Source organism: Pseudorasbora parva, chromosome 19 (genome assembly GCF_024679245.1).
Source record: "Pseudorasbora parva isolate DD20220531a chromosome 19, ASM2467924v1, whole genome shotgun sequence".
NCBI classification, from domain to species: Eukaryota; Metazoa; Chordata; class Actinopteri; order Cypriniformes; family Gobionidae; genus Pseudorasbora; species Pseudorasbora parva.
The window spans coordinates 36,040,530-36,064,958 of NC_090190.1; the positions used below are offsets into that span (position 1 = coordinate 36,040,530).

Consider the following 24,429-nt stretch of genomic DNA (forward strand, 5'->3'; position numbering starts at 1 on the left):
TTTTTATTTATTTTTTATTTTATTTAATAATTTATTTGATAGGGACAGATACCACCAACATAGATCATTTAAACTAAACAATCTGATGTCTGTATCACAGTGTATATAGCCAAAGGCTAATTTGCAACACTTGTCCCTAGAAGGGCCTTTATACAATCAAATACAATAAATACAAAAAAGTATCTAAAAACTGATTCATACATTAATAAAACTCAAACAATTATACTCTATAACTTCCAAACATACAAAATATAATCATGATATTATAAGTGAGTACAAGTCTGATTTATCTTTAACCATGTCTTAAGTCTGGAAGAAAACATTTTAAAATCAGGAATAGTTTTTATATCAGGTGGCAATAAATTCAAGAGTTTAGAGCTTCTAACAGAAAAAGCTGTCTGACCAAAACTAGTCCTGCAGTATGGAATTTTACAATCATGGTGTGTATTACTTCTCGTAACTCTACTGCTGTTCAGTTTCTCCACATATTTACTTAACGGTTCAGGCGTTAAATGATTAAAACATTTATACAATAATTTAAGAAAACTAAAATTAATAAAACTATCAAAACTCATTAAATTATATTTTTTAAGAATAGCACAGTGATGATATCGAATCGTTTTTTTGTCCATGATTTTAATTGCACGATTATATAATGAACCTAAACTTTTAATTACAGTAGGAGCAGCCTGTGCCCATGCTGTTACGCAATATGATATATGAGAAAATACCATAGCGTGCATGTACAACAGTGCTGCCTGGTTTGGGATGTAATTTCTAATTAATTTAAAACACTTAAGGTTACTTTGTATTGTTCTTGAAATTTTCTTTATATGTTTCTTACGTTTGAATTAATTACACACACAAAAAAAAGCTTACAAGTTTAAATAGCTCTGCTCCCAAACACTAGAATATGGAAATAACTTTTACTGAAAGTAACTTTTTTACTGAAATGACTTTTACTTTTACTTTTACTTCTGATCACAGTGATGGTCTTTTTCAGTAGTTTCGTCTTGTTTCACAGTGCAAATATCTAAACAATTCTTAAATTAAGATACATTTACTCATAATTTAATAACTAACATCACTTTTGTGAGCCATTTGTCTAATATACACACACAAGCCTACAAATATCTATGTGCATGTGACAGTCATTAGAAGGTCCTACAGCTGTAGAATAAAAATAATTGACACTGAAACATTGAATTACTGGAAACGAATGGACACTGCTTCATATCAGGGCTGAATTCCAATTGCATTCATCTTCAATAATTCAAAAGTCTGTCTTTGGTTATGCCATATCAATATAATTATTTCATTACAATTGCTAAAAATTGACATGTCATACATAATTGAAATGATCTTGTCCACTAATCTGAGAGTGTGTGCTGTGCGATACATATACTCACCATTTCCCAGGCTGCAGGGTCATGTTTGAAGAGGGAGTGTGTGAGCTCCACTGACACACGCTTCCTGTAGTCTGAACTCTTGTCCTCAGAGATGCGGAAGAGAACGGCCGCAGCATAGGTGGCTGAGAAAGAGACCAAGAATGATGTGATCATTATTTAAATATTATTATTACCATGTTTTCTACAAGTGTTGAATGTAAACATGGTGTAAGTGAGACATTTGTGAGAATAATGCTTCATGGGAGTGTATGTGATTTGTTTCAGAAACATTCTTGTTAGGTTGAAAGTGACTTTACATCCTCATAGCGATCACTAAGTGGTCTAAATGTATTTAAAATATTTGTCCAATTATTGTATTTGGTCCGAAGGTAATGATACGATGTCCTACCTGCCTGTACACTATATTGCCAAAAGTATTGGGACCAATCATTGAATTGAGGTGTTCCAATCACTTTCATGGCCACAGGTAAATAAAATCAAGAACCTAGGCATGCAGGCGCGTCAACAAACATTTGTAAAAGAATGGGTCGCTCTCAGGAGCTCAGTGAATTCAAGCGTGGTACTGTGATAGATTGCCACCTGTGCAATAGGTCTATTCGTGAAATGTCCTCACTACTAAATATTCCACGCTCAACTGTTAGTGGTATTATAACAAAGTGGAAGCAATTGGGAGCAACAGCAACTCAACCATGAAGTGGTAGGCCTTGTAAAATCACAGAGTGGGGTCAGCGCCTGCTGAGGGGTGTAGAAGTCGCCTACTTTCTGTCAATGGCAGACCTCCAAACTTCATGTTGTCTTCAGATTAGCTCAAGAACAGTGTAGAGAGGAATGGGTTTCCATGCTGCATCGAAGCCTTTCATCAAGTGCAATGCAAAGCATCGGATGCAGTGGTGTAAAGCACACCGCCACTGGACTAGAGCAGTGGAGACGTGTTTTCTGGAGTGACAAATCACGTTTCTCTGTCTGGCAATCTGATGGACGAGTCTGGGTTTGGCTGTTGCCAGGAGAACAGTACTTGCCTGACTACACTGTACCAAGTGTTAAGTTTGATGGAGGGGTTTGATTATGGTGTGGGTTTGTTTTTCAGGGATTGGCTTGGTCCCTTAGTTCCAGTGAAAGGAACTCTTAATGCTTCAGAACACAATTTTATGCTCCCAACTTTGTGGGAACAGTTTGGGGATGGCCCCTTCCTGTTCCAACATGACTGCGCACCAGTGCACAAAGCGTCTGCCCATAAAGACATGGATGAGGAGTTTGGTGTGGAGGAACTTGACTGGCCTGCACAGAGTCCTGACCTCAACCCAATAGAAGACATTTGGGATGAATTAGAGCAGAGACTGCGAACCAGACCTTCTCGTCCAACAATAATGACTGACCTCACGAATGTGCTTCTAGAAGATTAAGATAACCCTATGGATTAAGAATGGGATGTCATTAAAGTTCATGTGCATGTAAAGGCAGGAGTCCCAAAACTTTTGTTTGGATGAAAAATTACAGTTGAGAAGGTCAAGTGTAGTAAAAACGTTTAAATTATTACAAACAATTTCTCTTTCAAATAAATGCTGTTCTTCTGAACTTTCTATTCATCAAATAATCCTGGGAGGGGAATTTTTTTTTTAAAAGCGATGATACAGTCCGTGGCAAGCTGAAGGTTCTCTTGTTCTCATGTTCTGCTCCTTTCTTATGCTATGTGTTGAAGACACTTAAGTCATGCTGTATCTCTGACAGTCTCTGTCTATTGCAGACATTGTCAAGCAGATACAGCAGAGAGTGTTTATGGCAGTTTATGAGAGCTGCTGGTGTGGTAACTGCAAACAGAATATCTCAGTACTCCGTATTCTTACTTCCACTTGGATTCTGGTTTGCATTATTTCAAATGTGCTAATTTTGTGTTTGTACAGACTATGATCTGTCCAATGACATATGGCTCATTTCTGTTTTTTATCAACATGGAGTGACACACAGATGTAATTAGTCATGATGAGGCATGCTAGTAAACCTTCTCTTGATGGGCGTCACTCACCAATCCCCTCATTGGGAGAGTGCAGGAGCTCCATAAGAGGTGCAGATGCTCCTTCTGCGTCAATCATCTCAGCAGACTGCTTATCCAGAGCGAGTTCACACAAAACACCAGCGGACACACGCTTTATGTTCTCCACGTATGAGTACAGAAGCTAACAGGAAAGAAGAAGTCAAAGAATGAGAGGGGTTTCACTGTTGCCTCATCACACCCACTGTATACAAAGCGTGTAATTTTCTATGTGATCTTGCAATCTTTCTTATATTAATGTTTTCTATTTTTTTTTTGGACTAAAGCACTTAATAAATGAATAATGTATTTTGGGAAGTAATTCAAATGACTGAAAATATTAAGACCCCAATAGACTGCTAGCAAAATCGAAGACCCAAAGGATGTGATGCCATTTCGAACAAAATCAAGCCAAAACGAAGTTCATTCAGAAAAGTTTGCTACGGCCGGTAAACACCTTTGTACTATCACTGGTCTGGTGCAGTTGTGTAATAGGTAGGTGTGCGCGGAGGCTCGTCTTTCTTTCACGTGGAAATCTTTTCTCCTGTTGAGGAAACCAGACACCGGCACTGTTTTTCATGTTTAAAACGGTAAAGCTGCTTGATTTTAAGCAATCTATCGTATAAAGTGCTATTCAAATAAACATGACATGATTTGACTAGAGTGCCAAACTGCAGAGCTTGTGATAATATATCTATGTTGCTATGATGATCAGATGCTTATTATTTTATGCTCTATTTAATTATTTTTTGTCATTTTCTCAATTTTGTTGTGTTTATTTTGTTATTGAGAGGAATCTTAACTGCAGTGTGGACAGTTCCGGATGTTTGATAACAGTATTTTGCTGGTCATGTATTTCCAACTTTTTTTTACCCCAAAGGAAGAATGAAAAATAACTTTGTGTTTAGTATATCGGAGCCTTTACAGTGCTTTTTTTTATTAGTGTGACAGTAGATTTTTCTAAATGGTGTAGCTTTTCAGCTACTTTCCTCAACAATGACACACAAAAAAAAAAACCACTACATTGCTGCTTTAATGTTACATTGTATTGTGCATGAATACTTATAATTCCTTGCACATAAGCAGTGTTGATAGCTCAAAGTATTACAAATCACTTTCATTAAATTATTATGCAGCATTAAATTAAAGCATATACAGCTCTGGGAAAAGTGAATGCTTTGCTTCTCATTGATGAAGGGCTTTTTTTCTAGCTTTGCACAACTTCAGCCCTGCCCCAGGAGCCTGTTTCGAACCGTCCTCAAAAAAAATGTCCCCAGCTGCCTTTTGCCATTCTTTTAGTAGGTCACGTGATGTCATCCTACGGTTGTTGAGTGACATTTGAATGAGTTGGCGGTAATTGGTCAGTGGAGAGTCGTTTTCGCCCTCTGCCAGTCTGTAGCTTTGTTGTCCCCAATGTCTGCTGCTTGACCTTGTTCTTAAGAAACGCTGTCTTTGAAATTTTAAGGATGGAAGCAACCCAACTCTCACTGTATCCCTCTGTCAGTGAAGCCAGAATTGAACCATTCTTTTCCTCACTCAAAACATTCCTTTTCAACTTTTTTGGCATGGTCAATTGTTTTTTTTTTTTAATTCCAATTACTTTTGAGGTACTACTAGCACTGTTTTTGCCATTCAGCTGGTCCTACTGCAAGAGGATGACCATCAGAAGTGTTTGGATTTGGTTCAGGTGATCACCTGATCAGCACCTCATTCAGTAGAATGAGGTGTGCCTGTGTTGGAATTCAACAGACATTGGAATGGAATGTCTTCCATACTTGTAGAGATGCTGATTTAAGAAAAAACTGCAGTGGGCTCTTATTTTTTTTCCAGAGCTGTATCCAAACCATTCCTGAAGCATTTTTGCTTCGTGGCAGGTGCATTATCCTACTGAAAGAGGTCACGGCCACCAGGGTATAAAAATAAAGGGTGTACATGGTCTGCAACAATGCTTAGGTAGGTGGTACGTGTCAAATAAACATCCACATGGATGGCAGGACCCAAGGTTTCCCAGCAGAACATTGCCGGCTTGCCTTCTTCCCATAGGGCATCCTGATGCCATGTGTTCCCCAGTTAAGCAACGCACATGCACCCGGCCATCCACATGATATAAAGACCGGGAACACCCCACAAGAGCTGCAGTTTTGGAGATGCTCTGACCCAGTTGTCTAGCATCACAGTTTGGCCCTTGTCAAACTCACTCAAATCTTTACACTTGCCCATTTTTCCTGCTTCTAACAAATCAACTTTGAGGACAAAATGTTCACTTGCTGCCCCCACCCACTAACAGGTGCCGTAACAAAGAGATAAGTGTAATTCCCTTTACATGTGAATTAATGTTATGCCTGATATACACCTTAGATTAAAAAATGTAACCAATTAAAAAAAGAAAATAAGTAATGAAATAAATGAGTCGAAGTAGGCTACTAATATCCTGTTGGTCCTCTACGTGCTGCCAAAACAGTGCCGACTCGTTGAGGCATGGACTCTACAAGAGCCCAGAAGTGTCCTGTGGTCTCTGGCAGCTTGACATTAGTTGCAGATCCTTCAAGTCCTGTAAGTTGCGAGGTGGAGCCATCGTTGATTGAACTTGTTGGTCCAGCACATCCCACAGATGCTCGACTGGATTGAGATCTGGGGAATTTGGAGGCCAGGGCAACACTTTGAACTCTTCATCCTGTTCCTCAAATAATTCCTGAACAATGTGTGATTATCCTGCTGAAAGAGGCAACTTCCTTCAGGGAAACATGCAATTTGCAAAAGTAGCTGCTTTTGGCTGTGGACAGGGACCATCATAGGCACTCTTGACTGGTTTGCAGCTACTCAACCCCATATGCAGCAGAGTGTGATGTACTGTGCGTTTCCTCCCATAACCATCATTAAAATTTTGTGTAACTTGTGCCACAGTAGACCTTCTGTTGGCTCGGACCAGAAGGGATAGCCTTTGTTGCCCTCGTGCATCAATGAGCCTAAGGCACCTAACACCCTGTCGCCGGTTTTAGTTTTGGGTGTTTATCACTATGTTTTAATTCAGTTATATATACATTTAAAAAAGATATTACACCTTTAAGGTATTTGTTTTTTATGCTGGTAGTATGCAGCAGAGCTAACTACTCTTTAAAAGAGTAGCGTGACTCTAGTTTAAATGACATCTTTAAGTGTAGCTTCCCTAAAACTGGTGGTGTAACATAAACATGGACAAACGCACACAAACAAACAGCAGCCAGACGCCCTGCAGTCAAAGGACTCATCGCCCACAACACCCACACATCAAAACACACACAGATGAACCATACGGACTGCCAGGAACGCCATAAGTTGGTTCATACTTGCACAAACAGAGGAATGGTCTGCATGCTGGCGATTTCCCCTCGGTTCATCGGATCTCTGGCCAGTATGTGCAAAGCGCCTGTACAGCCTTCCACAATCTCCTCCATTCGCACACCATCCTGTGAAAAAAAAAAAGATTGAAAGTGAGAAGAAAACATTAACTCTATCACTAAAGGGACCTTGTCTACACCAAGTACTGAGACCTGAAGCTAATTGGATTGTATTTTGACCTCCCTTTGGAGGCTTCAGCCTATATGTGAGGGTGAATAAAGAGGCCAACTGAAAGATATGAAAAATCCATGCACAGGTAGAAAAACCTTCAAAAGCACCTGATAGGTCTGCTGGGCCCCTGAGCCGTGTCTTTGAGTTTCCTGATGAGCTTTCAGAAGCAGGTTGACCAGTCGAGGGATTGTCCCAGATTCCCTCAGAGGCGCCTGATTGGCTGGACACAGGGCTAAGTTGCGGATCAAGCCCACCGTAGCCTAGAGTGTGAAAAATGTACAGCATATAATTAACGACTGGTTCATAACATTTTCAGCAAAATATTTGTTCATTTTTTTCCTTATTGTTTTCTTCTGCTCACACATTGATTAATGCAATGTTTCCCAAAATGAATAAATAAAAATTGAAATGTCATTTGAATATCACCTTTAGCATGTGTTTTTTCTTAAAATGCCTAAAACCAGTAAATAAATAAATAAATAGGATCACATAATTCATGATTTTTAATCCATTTGATGAGTTTTTATTGAGATAAATGATGTTGATTGCAGTCTTTGGTATCATGGCAAAGCTGATAATGGCTTCCAAAGTAAATAAATAAAATAAGGTGTTGCTGTTTCATTTGAATATGATCATTAGCTGACACTTTTTCTTAAAATGCCTAGAACTAGAAACAGATAATTTGGTTTTGGAAGAATTTGATTTTTTTTTTTTTTGTCAGTGGTTTTTAACCCTGTCCTGGAGGCACCCCAGCCCTGCACATTTTGTGTGTGTCCCTCATTTATCACACCTGATTCAACTCATCAGCTCATTATAGAGACCAAGACTGCTAAATTGGGTGTCTGATAAAGCCGGGTGCACACTGTGCGATTTTGGCCACGATTTGGCCGTCTGGGACAAATTTAGCAAATCCTAAAAGATTCCTCAGATCCTTGGCTAAAATCTGACGTCTTTGGTCTTTAGTTTGACATGTTCACCGGCAGCCGATTAATGAGCCTTGCGATCAAATTTTATCTCAGACGAAATTTTGGCACACAATCCTGCAGTGTGACTTCTCCTACGACGACAGTCAAATATCTCAGTTTTTCAAGACAAACTATGACCAAAACGAGAGCTAGAGATTTCTTTGTAGCCAGCATTCCAGTCCCGCGTGTAATGCAGCTCACTGTCACTGAACACGTCACTCATTGATGATATAAAACTCCGGGTGAGTTTTCTTGCGCGCGTCCGTTTTTAGCGCGCTTCACTATCGTGCAGTCTGACATTAATGTCAACTGAGATCTTACAGTGTGACATGGCGATCATGTTCGTACAGTCTGACAAGGGACATTCACAAAGGATTTTGAAAAATCGCACAGTGTGCAGGACCCATAAGGGAAACCACTGGTTTACGTTCAAATATGTGATTTTAATTGCAGTAACAACCAGGGCTGGACTGGGGCTAAAATTGGGCTCTGGCATAGCCAGCACATCCAGCCCATGAGTTCCCCGTGAATGTTTTTGCTGGGGTTGGGGCCTGAAATTGGAGTATATTAATAAAACTAGGACAGGGACAAATAATGATAGATATTAACGAATTTGCTGCAAATGCAGATAAACTTAATATTGCTTTTTTTTGTCACACAGAAATGCCCTTGGCAGTAAAGCACTGATGATTTTGAGCTAGGATGCAGTAAAGTAAATTTACTTCTTTTAAATGCTGTCATCATTTACTCACTCTTGTGTCATTTCAAACCTGTATGACTTCTGTGAAAACACAAAAGAAGATGTTTTGAAGAATGTTGGCAACCAAGCCATTTTGGTTAGGCTACCATTTGAATATTGTATGAACAAAAAACAGACTCAAATTATTTTATTTTATGCTACACAGAAATAAATTCATTTAGGTTTGGAATGACATTAGGGTGAGTAAATTATTACATTTTTGGGTTGAACAATCATATTTTTCAAGAGTTAACACATCATTTAAGTAAGACACTGATATCTATCTTTCATGAGGCTATTACATTTCATTAAATCTATTAAAAAAAGTTATTAAAACTTTTAAAGAGGAAAAAAAAGCTTTGTCCTTACTTCATGGGATCCGGACTTTAAAGCTCTTTTATAGACTAAGGGCCCTATTTTAACGATCTGAAACGCAAGTGTCAAAGGGCAAAGCGGAAGTAACTTTGTGGGCGGGACTCGGCGCTGGTGCTATTTTCCCGGCGGGATAAATGGCTCTTGCGCCTGGCGCAAATCTAAAATGGGTTGGTCTGAAGTAGCTTCATTATTCATAGGTGTGGTTTGGGCGTAACGTGAATAAACCAATCAGAGCGTCATCCAACATTCCCTTTAAAAGCAGGTGCGCAAGTTTCATTATGGATTGCTATTATTATGGCGTATTTACCAGGCGCACGCCAGGAGCGGTTCACAGCCGAGGAGACTGATGCTCTTGTAAGAGCAGTGAAAGACAGATGTCCTTATATATATATATGTCTTGCCACTATTGGGCAAACAGGTCTGATCCTTAATTACTACAATTAGCCTGAATAATTTGTAAGCTAGATTTATGCCTATTTTTTCACATCTTCGTGGCACACCACAATGATTTCCGTCATCTCATGTGTTAATATTTTTTTAGTGTAACAATTTGATTTGCAAAAATAACTGTTGCATCTGTGTAGATTACATGAGCAAAGTGTATGCGCGTTGTGCACGCTATACATTATGGTCAAGCATGCACCCTTAAAATAGCATAATGAACAACGCGCAACGCGCCACTGACTTTAGACTAGGTTTTTTCTGGTCAGTGGCGCAATTGTTTAATGGAACAGCAAAATAGCACCAGGGATCGCCGGAACACGCCTCCTTTTTTGCGCTGAACCGCCCAGGGAGCGCAAGTTCATTCACTAGTTTAGCGACGTGCTTCTGTGGAGGGAAAACCGCACTTTACGCGGTTGCAAAATAGGAATGACACGTGTCGGTATACAAAGTCAATTGCGTTGGGTGCAAGATAGGGCCCTATATGTTTAACTGTAGGTTTCATTTAAATGTAAGATCATGGTAGTCACAGGGTAAAAAACATAGACTGTAAAAACCTTGCTCCTCATTATATGGCTATATGGTTTCTAAAACTATATAAAACCTATATAATAAACTATTATATTTGTAAGTAAATAAAAAAAAGTAAAAACCTGTATAAAATACGAAAACAGCCTCTTTAAAAGTGATTTACATTCTGCAATATTAATTTAAGTAATATAGCAGCATTTTTAATGAATGTTTCTTCTAAAAACATCATATTTCTTCGCTGTTAGCTGCAATATAAATTGTGGTTCTGCTAAAGTGAAACTTTGTGTGTATTGCCGTTTTCCACTTTACCTCGTCATGAATACATGCTCGCGGCTGTTTTCAGCTGATTCAACACATTTCCATATCACACGATTGTATAAAACAAATTTGGAGTCAAAGTGCTGTTCATAGAGAAGGATTTAAACACAGCGTACGTTCGTCAGCGGCTGCGTTGTGCGGATATTCGCCTTTGCAGTTCCATGCGATCAAATACTAATAAATGTCGCTGCATGTTGTCAGTGGTCCCGTACAAAGTTTTAATATTTTTTGAAAAACACTACCGGCCCCAAAGTGCGTCGGCCCACCGGGCAAATGCCAGCTTACCAGTCCAGCCCTGGAAACAACAAATAAATAAATAAATAAATAAATAAATAAATAAATAAATAAATAAATAAATAAACAAACAAATGAATGGGATTGCAAATCTCACAAAATTTGGTTTTGAAAGAATTTGATGAGTTTACATTAAGATATGTGATTTTATCTAAGCAAAGCTGATGGGCCGTTTACAACAAAAAACTGAAAACTTTTTTATGCGTTTTGTCTGTTCATTTCACAGACTGTAAAAAATTATATTGATGTAGTGTCCGTGACCGTCACCCATAGGATCCTGAAGTGCAGTTTTGAAGTGTAAAGTAGGGCCAAACTAGCCGTCGCCATCTTGCCAGTGCGTCATTGCGCGTTACTCTCGGTTAACAGAAAATGGGAAAGAGGCGGGACGTGGGCGGAGCTAAGGTGACACAATGACTAACAGACAGCAGACAAACAGTAATCAACCAGTCTCTCAAAGTGGCCATGCCCTTAATTATGCAGAACTTTAAGGCTTTATATAATGCAAAACGAATGAGTTCATCTTGTCATGAAGGGCAAAATTAGCCGTATAGACCAAAAGCACAGTTTGGACCAGCCTGTAAACATGTTTTTTTTTTTTTTTTTTTTTTTTAAATAGGGCATTTTAAAATGTAGCTCACTGAGATTCTGCTCCCTTTTGGAGTCTGTCCCTAGCGGCCAGTCGATAAATTGCATTTTAAGTCACTTCCGTATTGGCTTTAACATAAACTTGGAGGTTTCCGCTTGGTTCATTTACACAACGATGGCGTTTTGGCGGGCTGAAAACACAACATTTTGAAATCAGGTTTAAGAGTGCAAGTTCTTGAAAATAACAAATTACTGTCTCTGTGTAAACAACAAAAATGTTGATTTGTGAAAACGGTGACGCTATGCACATGCACATTACATGTTCAGTCTATAGGTGCGTAGTGTAACTTTACAAAGTGACATCACCAACTACTGGCCTGGCATGCGTAACACAGCATTTTTGCAGATAATTGTGCACAATCTCCGTTTTGACAACTGTTTTTTAAATAACTAAATGGGATCACATGGCTCACATAATTTGATTTCGGAAGATTTTGATGAGTTTATATTCAGGTATGTGATTTTGATTGCAGTCTTTGGTATCTTGGTAAAGCTGAACATAGTTTGAGACATTGCTGAGAAAAAGCAAGCCAACATCTCTCCAAATCCCAAAATGTTCTCTCCTACGAATCTTATTGCGGTCTATGAAAAACAATATTAGAAAGATCTCCTTTTGTGGTTTTTCATGGGTTAAACCACAATGAACCGTGACCCACTTTTGTACCTCCATACCTTTACAAAAAGTCATAATCTGAAACTAAACACAATTGTTGTGAGTTCATCATCGTTCAGCTCCACTGTAAATCCATTCCTCAAAGCTTTCATCATCTTTACCCAGTGACTCACTCTTGTAAATCCCAAAGTGCTGACTGTCGAGTGAAACTCAGGCACTGACATCAATGTGATGGGAACTGAGCGATGTTACTTGCAACAATGTTTTTTTTAATTAAAAACTTGAGCTGAATACAAAGTTTAGGTTGAGACACTTGACGTAAGTGCATGTAAAACTGTTTATGGATGCATCAATGCATATGCAAGTCTTTGTAGGTGAAATCACCTGTATATCACTCCACAATGTAGTTGAGTGGAAATGTCATGCGTTTATGTGAGGTGTCATTTTGCTTCTGCTTAATCATCTGTGCACGAACAGCACTGCGTAAACGCTTAGTTTCCTACGGCCTCCTTCACAGCGCATCATTAGTCAACAATGTTCCTCTGCTGATTAGAGAACGCCGGCTGATAGAGCAGATCTCTGCAGGGTGGGACCCTAGCCATGTCAAGCGCCAGAAGCGTCTCCAAATGGAAGAGAAATAAACATGATGCAATGCATTCCAGACATCGGGGTTTCATGTGTGTTGCATTAGTGATCTGTCTTCCCCACCCAGCCTGGCTGAAACCAAAGCCATCAGCCAAATTGGGATAGCCCATCCACAGTACAGAAGGTTTGCATACATTTTGTTTTCTGTTTTTTACAGGCATTTTAAAATGAATAGTTTTGACTATAAATGAGCCACATTCAAAGCAGATTCAAAATTATCCATGCATAAAATTGGTCCATACTACTACAACAGTGAGGCTTTAGATATATTACTAAGAATATTATTTATGCTGATTATTATTCAGATTAATTTATTGCTGTCAATCGATAAAAAAATTGCATATTTTTTATGTACGAAGGCCAGTATCACTGATACTAAAACTACTACTGATATCTCTATGAAATAGATTGTTTTAAACATTAATGATAGAAATCCAACATTACAGTATAATTGAATTCTATATCAATTTCAACATGTATTATCTTTTAAAAAACATTTAATTTAAGTACATTTAAAACAATCTTCACATAAACCCATTATAATAAATGTCATTATTACCTGTGGTCTTCTGATAGACATATCCAGAAATTGAATAAACAAAATTATAAATTAAATATAAATAAATATAGATGAATCTTTATTAAATGTACAATTTTCTCTGTTACATTTCCTCTTTTATTAACATTAATGACAGACATCACAGCAACTAGTTTATTAGGCTGCTGTCACTTTGAGATCACACACATCTAATTTTCTCAGCTTTTTAAGTTCATTTAAGACGGTCATTTATTTAAGATTTTAAGATTGATATTTTGAGAATACTGGATAAAACAGGTATTTTGGCATAATGCTGTGTGTTGTTGTTTGTTCAGAGCTTGATTCTATTGCACTGTCTGTGCACGCAATACTGGTGGGCGTCTTTCTGTGTGTTGTGTGTGTGTGTGTGTGTCATATAGACAGGACATTTAGAGACAGTGGCTTCTCTTTGGTCTTGTCACACTTGAATGGTCTAAAAGCATGTGCATGAATATAATATTCAATTCATAATATAATGTAATTCTAGCCAAAGAAAGAAATATTTGTAACTGAAAAATAATTTTGACAGCGCTAATTTATTCTGATTATTATTAACTTTTTATTAAATACTGGCATCTTTACTATATTGCTTTTGCGGCTATTTTATAAAAGCAATAAGCTACAAGATTACCGTTGATTACAGTGATTATAATGCTGTGACTGTAGTTCACAATTCTTATTGCTTTATTATGCTCAAAAATTAACTAAAACGGGGCGGGGCTTGTTAGTTCCCAGTATGCTTTGCATATGTCTAAATTAAGAGAGAGTAAATGTTGTTGTTTTATATGTAAAAGTGTTATTTGATGTGTTTTTGAGAAAGATGAGAAAGGGGGAGACTTGATTGTGTTTTATAGTGTCTAATATTCAGTTAGGTTGGAAATATTAGAACAATTTAAATTACAGTAGGTTACCATTGTGGAGAAGAGTGGAGCATTTGCTTATAAGCTGTGGATTGATACAGCTAATGTCATAACTGCTTTGCTGAAAAAGCTTTTAATGCTTAGCATTTTAGAGCTACTAGCTAGTGCAGTATTATAATTTAGTTGTGTAATAATAGATATATGAAACTGAAGTGGATGAATGAATATATGATTTTAAATATCTGAATCATGACAGAGACATTTAAAATTCACTTTGAAAGTACTTAATTGGATCACTTAAAATGTATTCATTCCATGATGTTGAAGTTACATGAACAAATTATGTTTGTTTAACTTAATTGATTTAGCTGGGACCGATGTACACAATTAAATCATGCAAATCCAACACACTTTTTTTTTCCAGTGAAGAATATACTGAACACATTTTTTTCTGCTGTCTCCCCCATTTGTAATGAATGCAAATCAGTTAATGGTACTCTCAGGCATCTTTTCTGGTCCTGCTCTAAGCTCACAAGATTTTAAATTGACATTTTCAGTTTGAACAGTGCTATTTATAATAGACAACTGGTTCCTGACTGTCTCTTAGCGACACTGGGCTGCTCCAACGATTCTTTGGCTCTTCCATACGCTTTACAACAAGCCTTAACTTATATAGAACTTAAATATATATATATATATATATATATATATATATATATATATATATATATATATATATATATATATATATATATATATAAACTCCTATGAATTGTACTGCTGTCTGAAAAAAAAGCATGTTCAAAAGAGATTTTTCTGCCTTAGTAAAATCACTGTAACAATCTCTTGTCACGGGTTCACTGCATTACCTAAAGGTGCACTTATTTAAAACACTCACTTAGTACTTTTGATAAATGATTTAAATGATGTTAACATACACTCACCTAAAGGATTATTAGGAACACCATACTAATACTGTGTTTGTCCCCCTTTCTCCTTCAGAACTGCCTTAATTCTACACGGCATTGATTCAACAAGGTGCTGAAAGCATTCTTTAGAAATGTCGGCCCATATTGATAGGATAGCATCTTGCAGTTGATGGAGATTTGTGGGATGCACATCCAGGGCACAAAGCTTCCACCACATCCCAAAGATGCTCTATTGGGTTGAGATCTGGTGATTGTGGGGACCATTTTAGTACAGTGAACTCATTGTCATGTTCAAGAAACCAATTTGAAATGATTTGAGCTTTGTGACATGGTGCATTATCCTGCTGGAAGTAACCATTAGAGGACGGGTACATGGTGGTCGTAAAGGGATGGACATGGTTAGAAACAATGCTCATGTAGGCCATGGCATTTAAACAATGCCCAATTGGCACTAAGGGGCCTAAAGTGTGCCAAAAAAAAACACCCCCCACACCATTAAACCACCACCAGCCTGCACAGTGGAAACAAGGCATGATGGATCCATGTTCTCATTCTGTTTACACCAAATTCTGACTCTACCATCTGAATGTCTCAATAGAAATTGAGACTCATCAGACCAGGCAACATTTTTCCAGTCTTCAACTGTCCAAATTTTGGTGAGCTTGTGCAAATTGTAGCCTCTTTTTCCTATTTGTAGTGGAGATGAGTGGTACCTGGTGGGGTCTTCTGCTGTTGTAGCCCATCTGCCTCAAGGTTGTGCGTGTTGTGGCTTCACAAACGCTTTGCTGCATACCTCGGTTGTAACGAGTGGTTATTTCAGTCAAAGTTGCTCTTCTATCAGCTTGAATCAGTCGGCCCATTCTCCTCTGACCTCTAGCATCAACAAGGCATTTTCGCCCACAGGACTGCCGCATACTGGATGTTTTATACCATTCTTTGTAAACCCTAGAAATGGTTGTGCGTGAAAATCCAGTAACTGAGCAGATTGTGAAATACTCAGACTGGCCCGTCTGGTACCAACAACCATGCCACGCTCAAAATTGCTTAAATCACCTTTCTTTCCCATTCTGACATTCAGTTTGGAGTTCAGGAGATTGTCTTGACCAGGACCACATCCCTAAATGCACTGAAGCAACTGCCATGTGATTGGTTGATTAGATAATGGCATTAATGAGAAATTGAACAGGTGTTCCTAATAATCCTTTTAAGGTGAGTGTATAGTCCAATAAATAAAAGTGATTTGATTTTTACACAGAGCAGTTGAGATCGCATTAGCAGTCCAACACTTCTTACTTTATCTTGTTAATATCCTGTTATTGGATACTTTCGTTTGCAAAATATATTAATGCCAAATGCATTTCAACAATGCAAATGGAAGTGAAAATGTGAAAACATGGAAGTGTGATATTGGTCAGCTCAACAAATCAGTGCACCACAGTGGAGCGTAACACAAAACATCTGAGTATAATCAATCAATGCAAACACGTTTATTTTAGACACTTCTTATTCAGCCAGGTTGATTTTGTTAGGAATCTCTGTATGCAAGACTGTGAGTGATAATAAAAGCTTGGCATTCTAGTTTTTCTGGATCGATACACACGTGCTGAACAGATCACAGCATACACACACACACACAGGTTTCTGCTCCAGCGGTCTGATACGATTAAGCGAGAGATCATGCATGCCGGGAGCCCAAGCTCACAGAGAGACAATCAAGAGTCCGGCCCACCACAAATCAGAGAGCCGAGGACAGCCAATTACATCCGCCACGACCTTCCTGATTTGCTGAAGCTTCAAGGGCTTTGACTAGCATGAAGACATTGGCAAGAAGTTTATATATAAAATCGGTCACTGCATTTGATGCACAACAGAAATGTGATGTTTATTTGTCCAAACGAAAACTGACTGACTGTTTCATTTTCATGATAGAAAGGTTTTTTAAATATTGAGGGGAAAAGTTTAGCGTCAGAAAGAGTTTGATATTTTTATAAAATAAGTCTCTTATTCTCACCAAGGCTGCATTTATTTGATCAAAAATATAGTAAAAACAGCAACATAGTAAAATGACTGTTTACTATTTGAATACATTTTACAATTAAATCTATTCCTGTGATGACAGCTGAATTTTTAGTCACATTATCCCAGTCTTCAGTGTCACATGATCCTTCAGAAATCATTCATTTGCTGCTCAAGAAACAATATTTATTAATCAGTTTTTTTTTTATTTAAAAAAGAACAGCATTTATTTAAAACAGACTTTTTTCGTCACTTTATAAATCTGTTTACTTTCACTTTTTCACTTTTAATTGAATGAATCCTTAATGAATAAAAAACATTTTAATAACATTTAAATAATCTTTTTTTTAAAAGAAGAAAATTGAATGGTAGTGTATCCTAATACAAAGAGCCCTGCCCCAAATTGGTTGGCTGAGCTAGAATATTTGCACAAAGTTTAGTTCCACTCAACTATGTCGCATTGCAGATGAATAAGTGAAAATCGATAGCTCCTGATCAAAACCGATTGAGATTGCAATTTTGATTGAGTAGCCTATTAAAGTTGATGTCTTAGAAGCAAGAAAAATGGGCAAGCATTAGGATTTGAGTTTGACAAGGGCCAAATTGTGATGGCTAGACGAGACAGAGCATCTCCAAAACTGCGGCTCTTGTGGGGTGTTCCCAACCTGCAGTGGTCAGTATCTATCAAAAGTGCTCCAAGGAAGGAACAGTGGAGAACCAGCGTCAGGGTCATGGGTGGCCAAGGCTCATTGATGCATTTGGGGAACTAAGGCTGGCCCATGTGGGCCGATTAAACAGATAAGCTACTGTAGCTCAAAAAGTTCAAGAAGTTAATGCTGGTTCTGATAGAAAGATGTCAGAAAACACTGTGCATAACAGTTTGTTGCATATGGGGCTGCATAGCCACAGACCAGTCAGGGTGCCCATGCTGACCCCTGCCCACCGCTGAAAGGTTGGGCACGGTGGGCAGTGGGCACGTGCGCATCAGAACTGGACCACGTAGCTTTCTTTAACATCACGTGGGGGGCCGGGTGTGTGTGTGCGTTGCTTACCTGGGGAACACATGGCACCAGGATGCACTAAGGGACGAAGGCAAGCTGACAGAGGCAGTGTGATGCTTTGGGCAATGTAGCAGGATAATGTGCTCTGCCACAAAGAAAAAATGGTTCAGGTGGTTTGAGGAGCACAGCAATGAGCACATTATCCTGCTGAAAGAGGCCACAGCCACCAGGGACCGTTTTCATGAAAGGGTGTTCATGGTCTGCAACAATGCTTAGGGAGGTGGTAAGTGTCAAAGTAACATCGACATGGATGGCAGGGCCCAAGGTTTCCCAGCAAAACATTGCCCAAAGCATCACACTGTGTCTGCAGGCATGCCTTCTTCCCATTGTGCATCCTGGTGCCATGTGTTCCCCAGGTAAGCCATGCACACGCACCCGAGCTTCCACGTAATGTAAAAGAAAAAGTGATTCATCAGACCAGGCCACCTTCTTCCATTGCTTTGGTCCAGTTCTGAAGCTGTTTCTGTGCTTTTATTGGTGTACAGGGGTCAGCATGGGAACCGTGACTGGTTTGTGGATATGCTGCCCCATACACAACAAACTGAGATTCACTGTGTATTCTGACACCTTTCTATCAGAACCAGAACATTAACTATGTGCAGGCTAGTCCACTGGAAGTGTACATAGGAATTTAATTAAAATCTCTTATTCCATAATTTTCCAGCTATCCATATTTTTACTTTTATAGAGTAGATTTTTAAGTTCAGGTTAGAGTGAGCTTTTTTGGTCGGTGGGGGTTGTTTGTGGGAAAGGTATGATGCTTTCGATCTTGATTCAGTATCAATTTATATGTAATATATACAACAGTACATAACAAGGAAAACCAGTTTTGTCGTAGCACTATTTTAAACGTTTCTTGGGTCCAATTATATGTGCCATTCATTAATATTCACTTGTGAGTGCAAGTTATTAAAGTTTTTAAATTTCACATTTAAAATGTGTTTGATCATCATATCTAAATTTTTATTAGAATGCAAAGACTGCAATATTTTTTTGAGCAACTAGATTAGATACATGCATATTTATTAAAGAGCCATAAGGCACCTACTAGTTAATGGCATTACAAATTAACATTATTACTTTTTAGCCACAAAATGACTCTAATTTGCCTCTTTCAATTGAAATTCTCTATTTTAACCTTAAGTACTACACTAATTGTAATATAAATAATAAAAAAATTATAAAAAACATATATTAAGTGGTAATTTATTGAAAATAATTATTGCACAAAAAGCATTTAGTACCAAAAGATCTCCTTAAAATATTCAATAAATATTATTGAACTAAAATATAGAACATTTATTTAATTGAAAAAAAGTTACGGTGTATGATTACATTTAACCATCAATGAGTATTAGTGTGACTAATTGGAATACTTAAATACAAGAATAACATTAATGTTACAATGTTGCATCTCTATCACTCCTCATAATAAAACAATCCTGTAAATAAGGCTGACTTAATAATCAATGCACATTAAGCTGTACTGTTTACCAAAACCTGCTGCAAACATCTGTATAGTGAAACTGTTGTATCCACTGAAGCCATTCAAATGCATTGACTTGACACAGCGCTAGAAGTACTGTGTGCTCTATGAGCCACATGACTACACGCGCCGCAGGGAGATGAGAGCATGCCGCAACTCTGCTTTTCAACGCCTCTGGCTTTAACATTATGCCACATTAGCGCTAAAACGCTATTTATTGTTTGAATTTCACATTAAAACACATAAACAAAATTAAAAGCTTAGCTTTGTTTAATATCAAAAGCAGGTTTGGCAATTTTGGCCAAATGCGTGAGAGTTGGCAACCCTACACTATTACATATCTTCTGAAACAGCACCTCTGGATTAAAACACAGGTGAAAAAGCAGCAGAAACAAGTGAAAGAAGATTGCTAATGCAAATGTAAAATAATATGTGACTGCCTAACGTTACTGCCTAACCTAAATAGGAACAGTGAAGTATATTTAAAGTGCAAAAATTATATATTCATAGTAAACTATATGACGTTATGTTCACTTAAATAAATCTTACAAGTTTGCAGTATAAAACAACTTGTACTTTATTTAGAGTATACTTCAAAGTGTACTTTCATAAACTTAAAAACGTGCTACAAGTATTTAACTGGGAAACTATCAGTATACCTATAAGTTGACTTGTAGTATAGTTTCAGTACAAACAAAAAACTTCTAGTACATTTATATTAGTATACTTACTATATAAAGTATACTTAAAAATAAACTTGAAAGTATACTTAATAAAAGGACCTTGAAATATAATTTTTTTGTGTAAGGGGATACAATGCTTTTCTGGTTTCAGTCCATGTATGGCAAAGATTCCTTGCATATGATGCTCAAGGGCTCTTTTATTGTTCCAGCTAGTGTCCTCAGAATTACACTGAAGCCCCATAGGAGCGTAGGAGTGCCACTCAATGACTAAGATCCGACACCAAATCAGCTTAACACGAGAGGCAAGTCTCAGCGTTCTTCCACATCAAAACAACGCAAGCCCTGCCCCCAGATGATTCAAATCTGACCTTTAAATTTAAACGGCAGAGAGGGCTTTCATATTGGCAGCAATTCAGACACACACACACACACACACAAAAAAAACATACAGACCTTGACCACAGGCCAATAGTGCGGCTGACCCAAGAGCTTGGTGATGGCCGGGATCCCGTAATGCAGACGCACTGCATTCTGGGCCAGCTCTGCGTCGGGGTGGCGGCTCGTGAGGTGACGCAGAGCGCAGACGGCCGGCTCAGCCACGTCCTCTTTCTCTCCAGCTCGAAGTACGGCGTGAATCAGGGCCTCCACCCCGCCGCTCTGAGTGACCAGGGCCTTGTTGCGCGCGTTATTGCAGGTGAGGTTTGACAGGATGCCAGTAGCGCAGGTCAGCATGTTCACGTCATCTGAGCCCAGCTGACTCACTAAGATTTGCAGGAGACCATCAAGACCTTCCTGTATCGTCATGAAACAAGAATTCAATACATTTAAAATACACTACTGTTCGAAAGTTAGGGTCTGTAAGATATTTGAATGTTTTTGAAAGAAACACTTCTGCTCACCAAGTAAGTAAGAACAGTAGTACTGTGAAATATTATTGCAATGTATTGGAACTTCTTTTTATTTTAATATATTTAAAATATTTTCTTTATCCCATAACTTTCCTTCTCCCAGAAAACACAAAAGGAGACGTTTATAGCAGAATTTTTTAATTAGTGAATGGTCACCACAGTATTTTCTAAAAATAATTTTAATTTAAGTCCGTTTTTCACACAAATCTTCAGAAGTGCTAGAATATAGTGCATGAGTCACATAAACCATCTTTATGATGCTTTTATGCTTCTTTTTTGGATTCTTTGGTGCTTGATAGGCCCAATGAACCAGAGAAGCTCAGATATTCTTTGTGTAAATGAAAGTACTTTAATCTACTGTATTCAAGGTTTATCAGATTTTATGCTTTTGAAAGAAGTCTCTCATGCTCACCAAGCGTGCATTTATTTGATCAAAAATGGTAACAAATTTGACATTTTATTCAATTTAAAATAACAATTTTCTATTTTAATATATTTTAAAATGTACTTTATTCCTGTGTGTCAAAGCGCAATTTTCCGCATCATTCCTGTCACAATTCCCCAGTGTGAGTGCCCGTGATCACCACCAGAGGACACCCCACCCCAGACTGTCACTTTATCAATGACTACATTACCCATAATCCTTTGCCCGGACTCATTACCACTCACTGTTTACACCTGTGTCTCATTACCCGGGTTACCTCACCCCTATATAGCCTGGTTATCTCTGTCATTCATTGCGAAGTCTTGTTTAGTGTTATGCTGCATTTCTGAGTGGTTTCCCTGGTTTTATGTCTCTTGGTTTTGTTTGAATTCTTGCCTGTGTCCCGGATTACCCTTTTGCCTCTGTCCCTGGTTTTGTTTGCCTGATTGGACTGCCTTCCTGTTATGATCTCTTGCCTGTTTGTTGACTACGAGTGTGGATTACCCTTTCAATAAATACTGCATTTGGATCTCCAACCCTTCTGTCTCAGAGCAGTGCGTTACACCACCAGTCTTCAGTGTCACATGATCCTTCAGAAATCATTCTAATATGATAGTTTGCTGTTTAAGAAATATTTTGGATTGTTTGATTATTATCAATGTTGAAAACAGTTGTTTAGTATTTTTATGGAAACAATTTTCAGCATTATTTTACATTCTTTTTTTACATACATGTCTTTGCTCTCACTTTTGATCAATTTAACTATTAATTTATTTTTGTCTTTTTCTTTTTTATCATACTGACCAAACTTTTGATCAGTTGTCTAAGTAAAGGTCCATCTACAGCAAAAAATATTTTTATTTATATAGAATTGTATAAAAGCACTTGTAAGTCATTTGTTAAACCATATATATTATTTAAGCTGTAAAGTTGAACAAATCTTATGGTTGTTTTAAGGTTTTATGGTTTATGCTATCGAGTCATGTCAGCAAATTTGTAATATTGTATAGAACAACACAAAAATAGTTAGTAAGCAGTTTTTTTTTTTTACACTAAAAAATCATGTGATCACATATTTAAACATGAAGTATTATAATGTGTACAGGTCCCCTTATACTGAAAGTGCATCAGTGTAACCCAGATTTTTGCCTTAAAGAAAGGGAAGAGTTTTTTTGTGGTAACCACCATCAAGCCACATGCTGTGAATTGAGTTCAACTTGTACTGAACCAGAAACATTCTTTTAACATTAATTTTTCATGCATCAAAAACTATCAGTGACAGTAACAGTGCAAAAGATTCACATAAAAAACATTTCTAGAATCAGACAGTCATAACCGCTAATCATCACAAATGAAATAATGACCGAGATAAGGAACGAATGAAAGAGGAAAGGCAGTGGAAGGAGGAGATAAGAGAGAATGTGGGTGTGTGAAGGATTAGACAGGAAAAAGACGGACAGACACCAGAATGACATGAGCTAAAACGCATACATTTAAATTCTAGACACTTTCCATGAGAGCAGAAGGGGACGCGTCTGTTAATAGTTGTTTTTGTTCCTAGAATTCAATAATAAGGACGAAAATGATAACCTGTTTATCATTAATTGAGCATTTTCTGGGCCACTGAATTCTGAGTAGCAGTGATGAGGGACAAATTGTGAGGAAGTGAGGAATAATGATAACCACAAGTCGCATGCACTATAAAAGCATCAGACAGTACAGAGGAAAAACTACATAAAAGCCGTTTTGTGGCTTTCAAGCTTTTTCTGGGATGAAATCCTTTGGAGCATTTGCACATTTAATAATTTAATTAATACTGTAAAATGTAATGCTAATGTTATTTCATTAGCAGGCAAATAATTATGTTTTAAAAGGACATTTTTACATTCAGCCTAGATTCTTGATTGACTGATTTACTCTTCAGGGTAATTGGGGGTAATTTTGCTTCACTTTAAAAAACAATACCGTAAAAAAAAGCTTTCCTTTCTAAAAGAAATGTAATTATTAATCCAATTCCATATTTCAGTTCTATTTCTTTGGAGGAACAGCAATTCTTCAAAGCAATAACAGAGCAGAAAAATAATAATAATTTAAATCGCTCCCCTCTACAGGAATCGTGATTCTGACATCCCCTTTGGTTGAAAATGAAGAATCATCACCACCTTTCTTCCCTCGGCGACGGCCCTGCTTCTGGGCAATTGCTAGGCAGTTGATAAGATGTCCTGCACTGTTTCTTGGGTTTTTCTGAGCAATTACTAAGGTATTCTGGGTAAGGTTGGGAATTGAAAATCGATTCCAATTCTGGAGTTGGATACTTGCGGTCAGGAAACAGATACTAGTAATAAAATTCGATTCATGTGTGTTCATTTTAATGTTATTTCAAATGCAAGAAAATGCATCCAAAGCAAACACATTGAGAGCCGTCTCTCATATAGCGCAATACTGAATTTAGTTCTCGTACGTGTCTTGCGCTCGAACGCACAAATACACACAAAATCATGTCAAAATACCCTCATAAACTAGTTTTGTTCAGTTTCTGTCTCGAGTGAACATAAAGAGTTCAGAAAGAAAACACATATGTAACAGTAAACTGGATCCTGCATGAGGCCTTAAAGTGACAGCAGCCTAATAAAGCGACTCAGGCAGAAATCATATTCATGGATGAGCTAATGTATTAAAGATTTATTAACGTTACTGTACGAGCTCAACCCACTCGAAAGTAGTGGAGCTTTTGTTATGCCACAGACGACCCCTTCCGCTTCATCCGGTCATGCGAATGGGGGGTAACGCAGCACTGTTTTATCAAATTAGATAAATATGAGAAACATTGAAAGTTATGTTATAGGATAATGCTACTCGGTGCATTCTCTCGGCGGAGACTGAGACACTTGTTGCACTGCAGTAAGCTAGATCTACAGTATATTAGTCATGG

General features: G+C 37.8%; 1 protein-coding gene across 4 annotated transcripts in view; it reads right to left on the reverse strand.

The window, feature by feature from the left end:
• jupb (junction plakoglobin b) overlaps window positions 1-24,429 on the reverse strand; it is a 139,909-nt gene that overhangs the window by 4,102 nt on the left and 111,378 nt on the right. For all 4 annotated transcript variants that reach the window (XM_067425896.1, XM_067425897.1, XM_067425895.1 and 1 more), the window contains 5 exons: window positions 20,619-20,957; window positions 7,095-7,247; window positions 6,765-6,884; window positions 3,433-3,583; window positions 1,410-1,531 (listed from right to left, as the gene is read on the reverse strand). In XM_067425896.1, coding sequence (XP_067281997.1) covers window positions 1,410-1,531; window positions 3,433-3,583; window positions 6,765-6,884; window positions 7,095-7,247; window positions 20,619-20,957 — 885 coding nt within the window. The remainder of the gene's footprint in view (window positions 1-1,409; window positions 1,532-3,432; window positions 3,584-6,764; window positions 6,885-7,094; window positions 7,248-20,618; window positions 20,958-24,429) is intronic.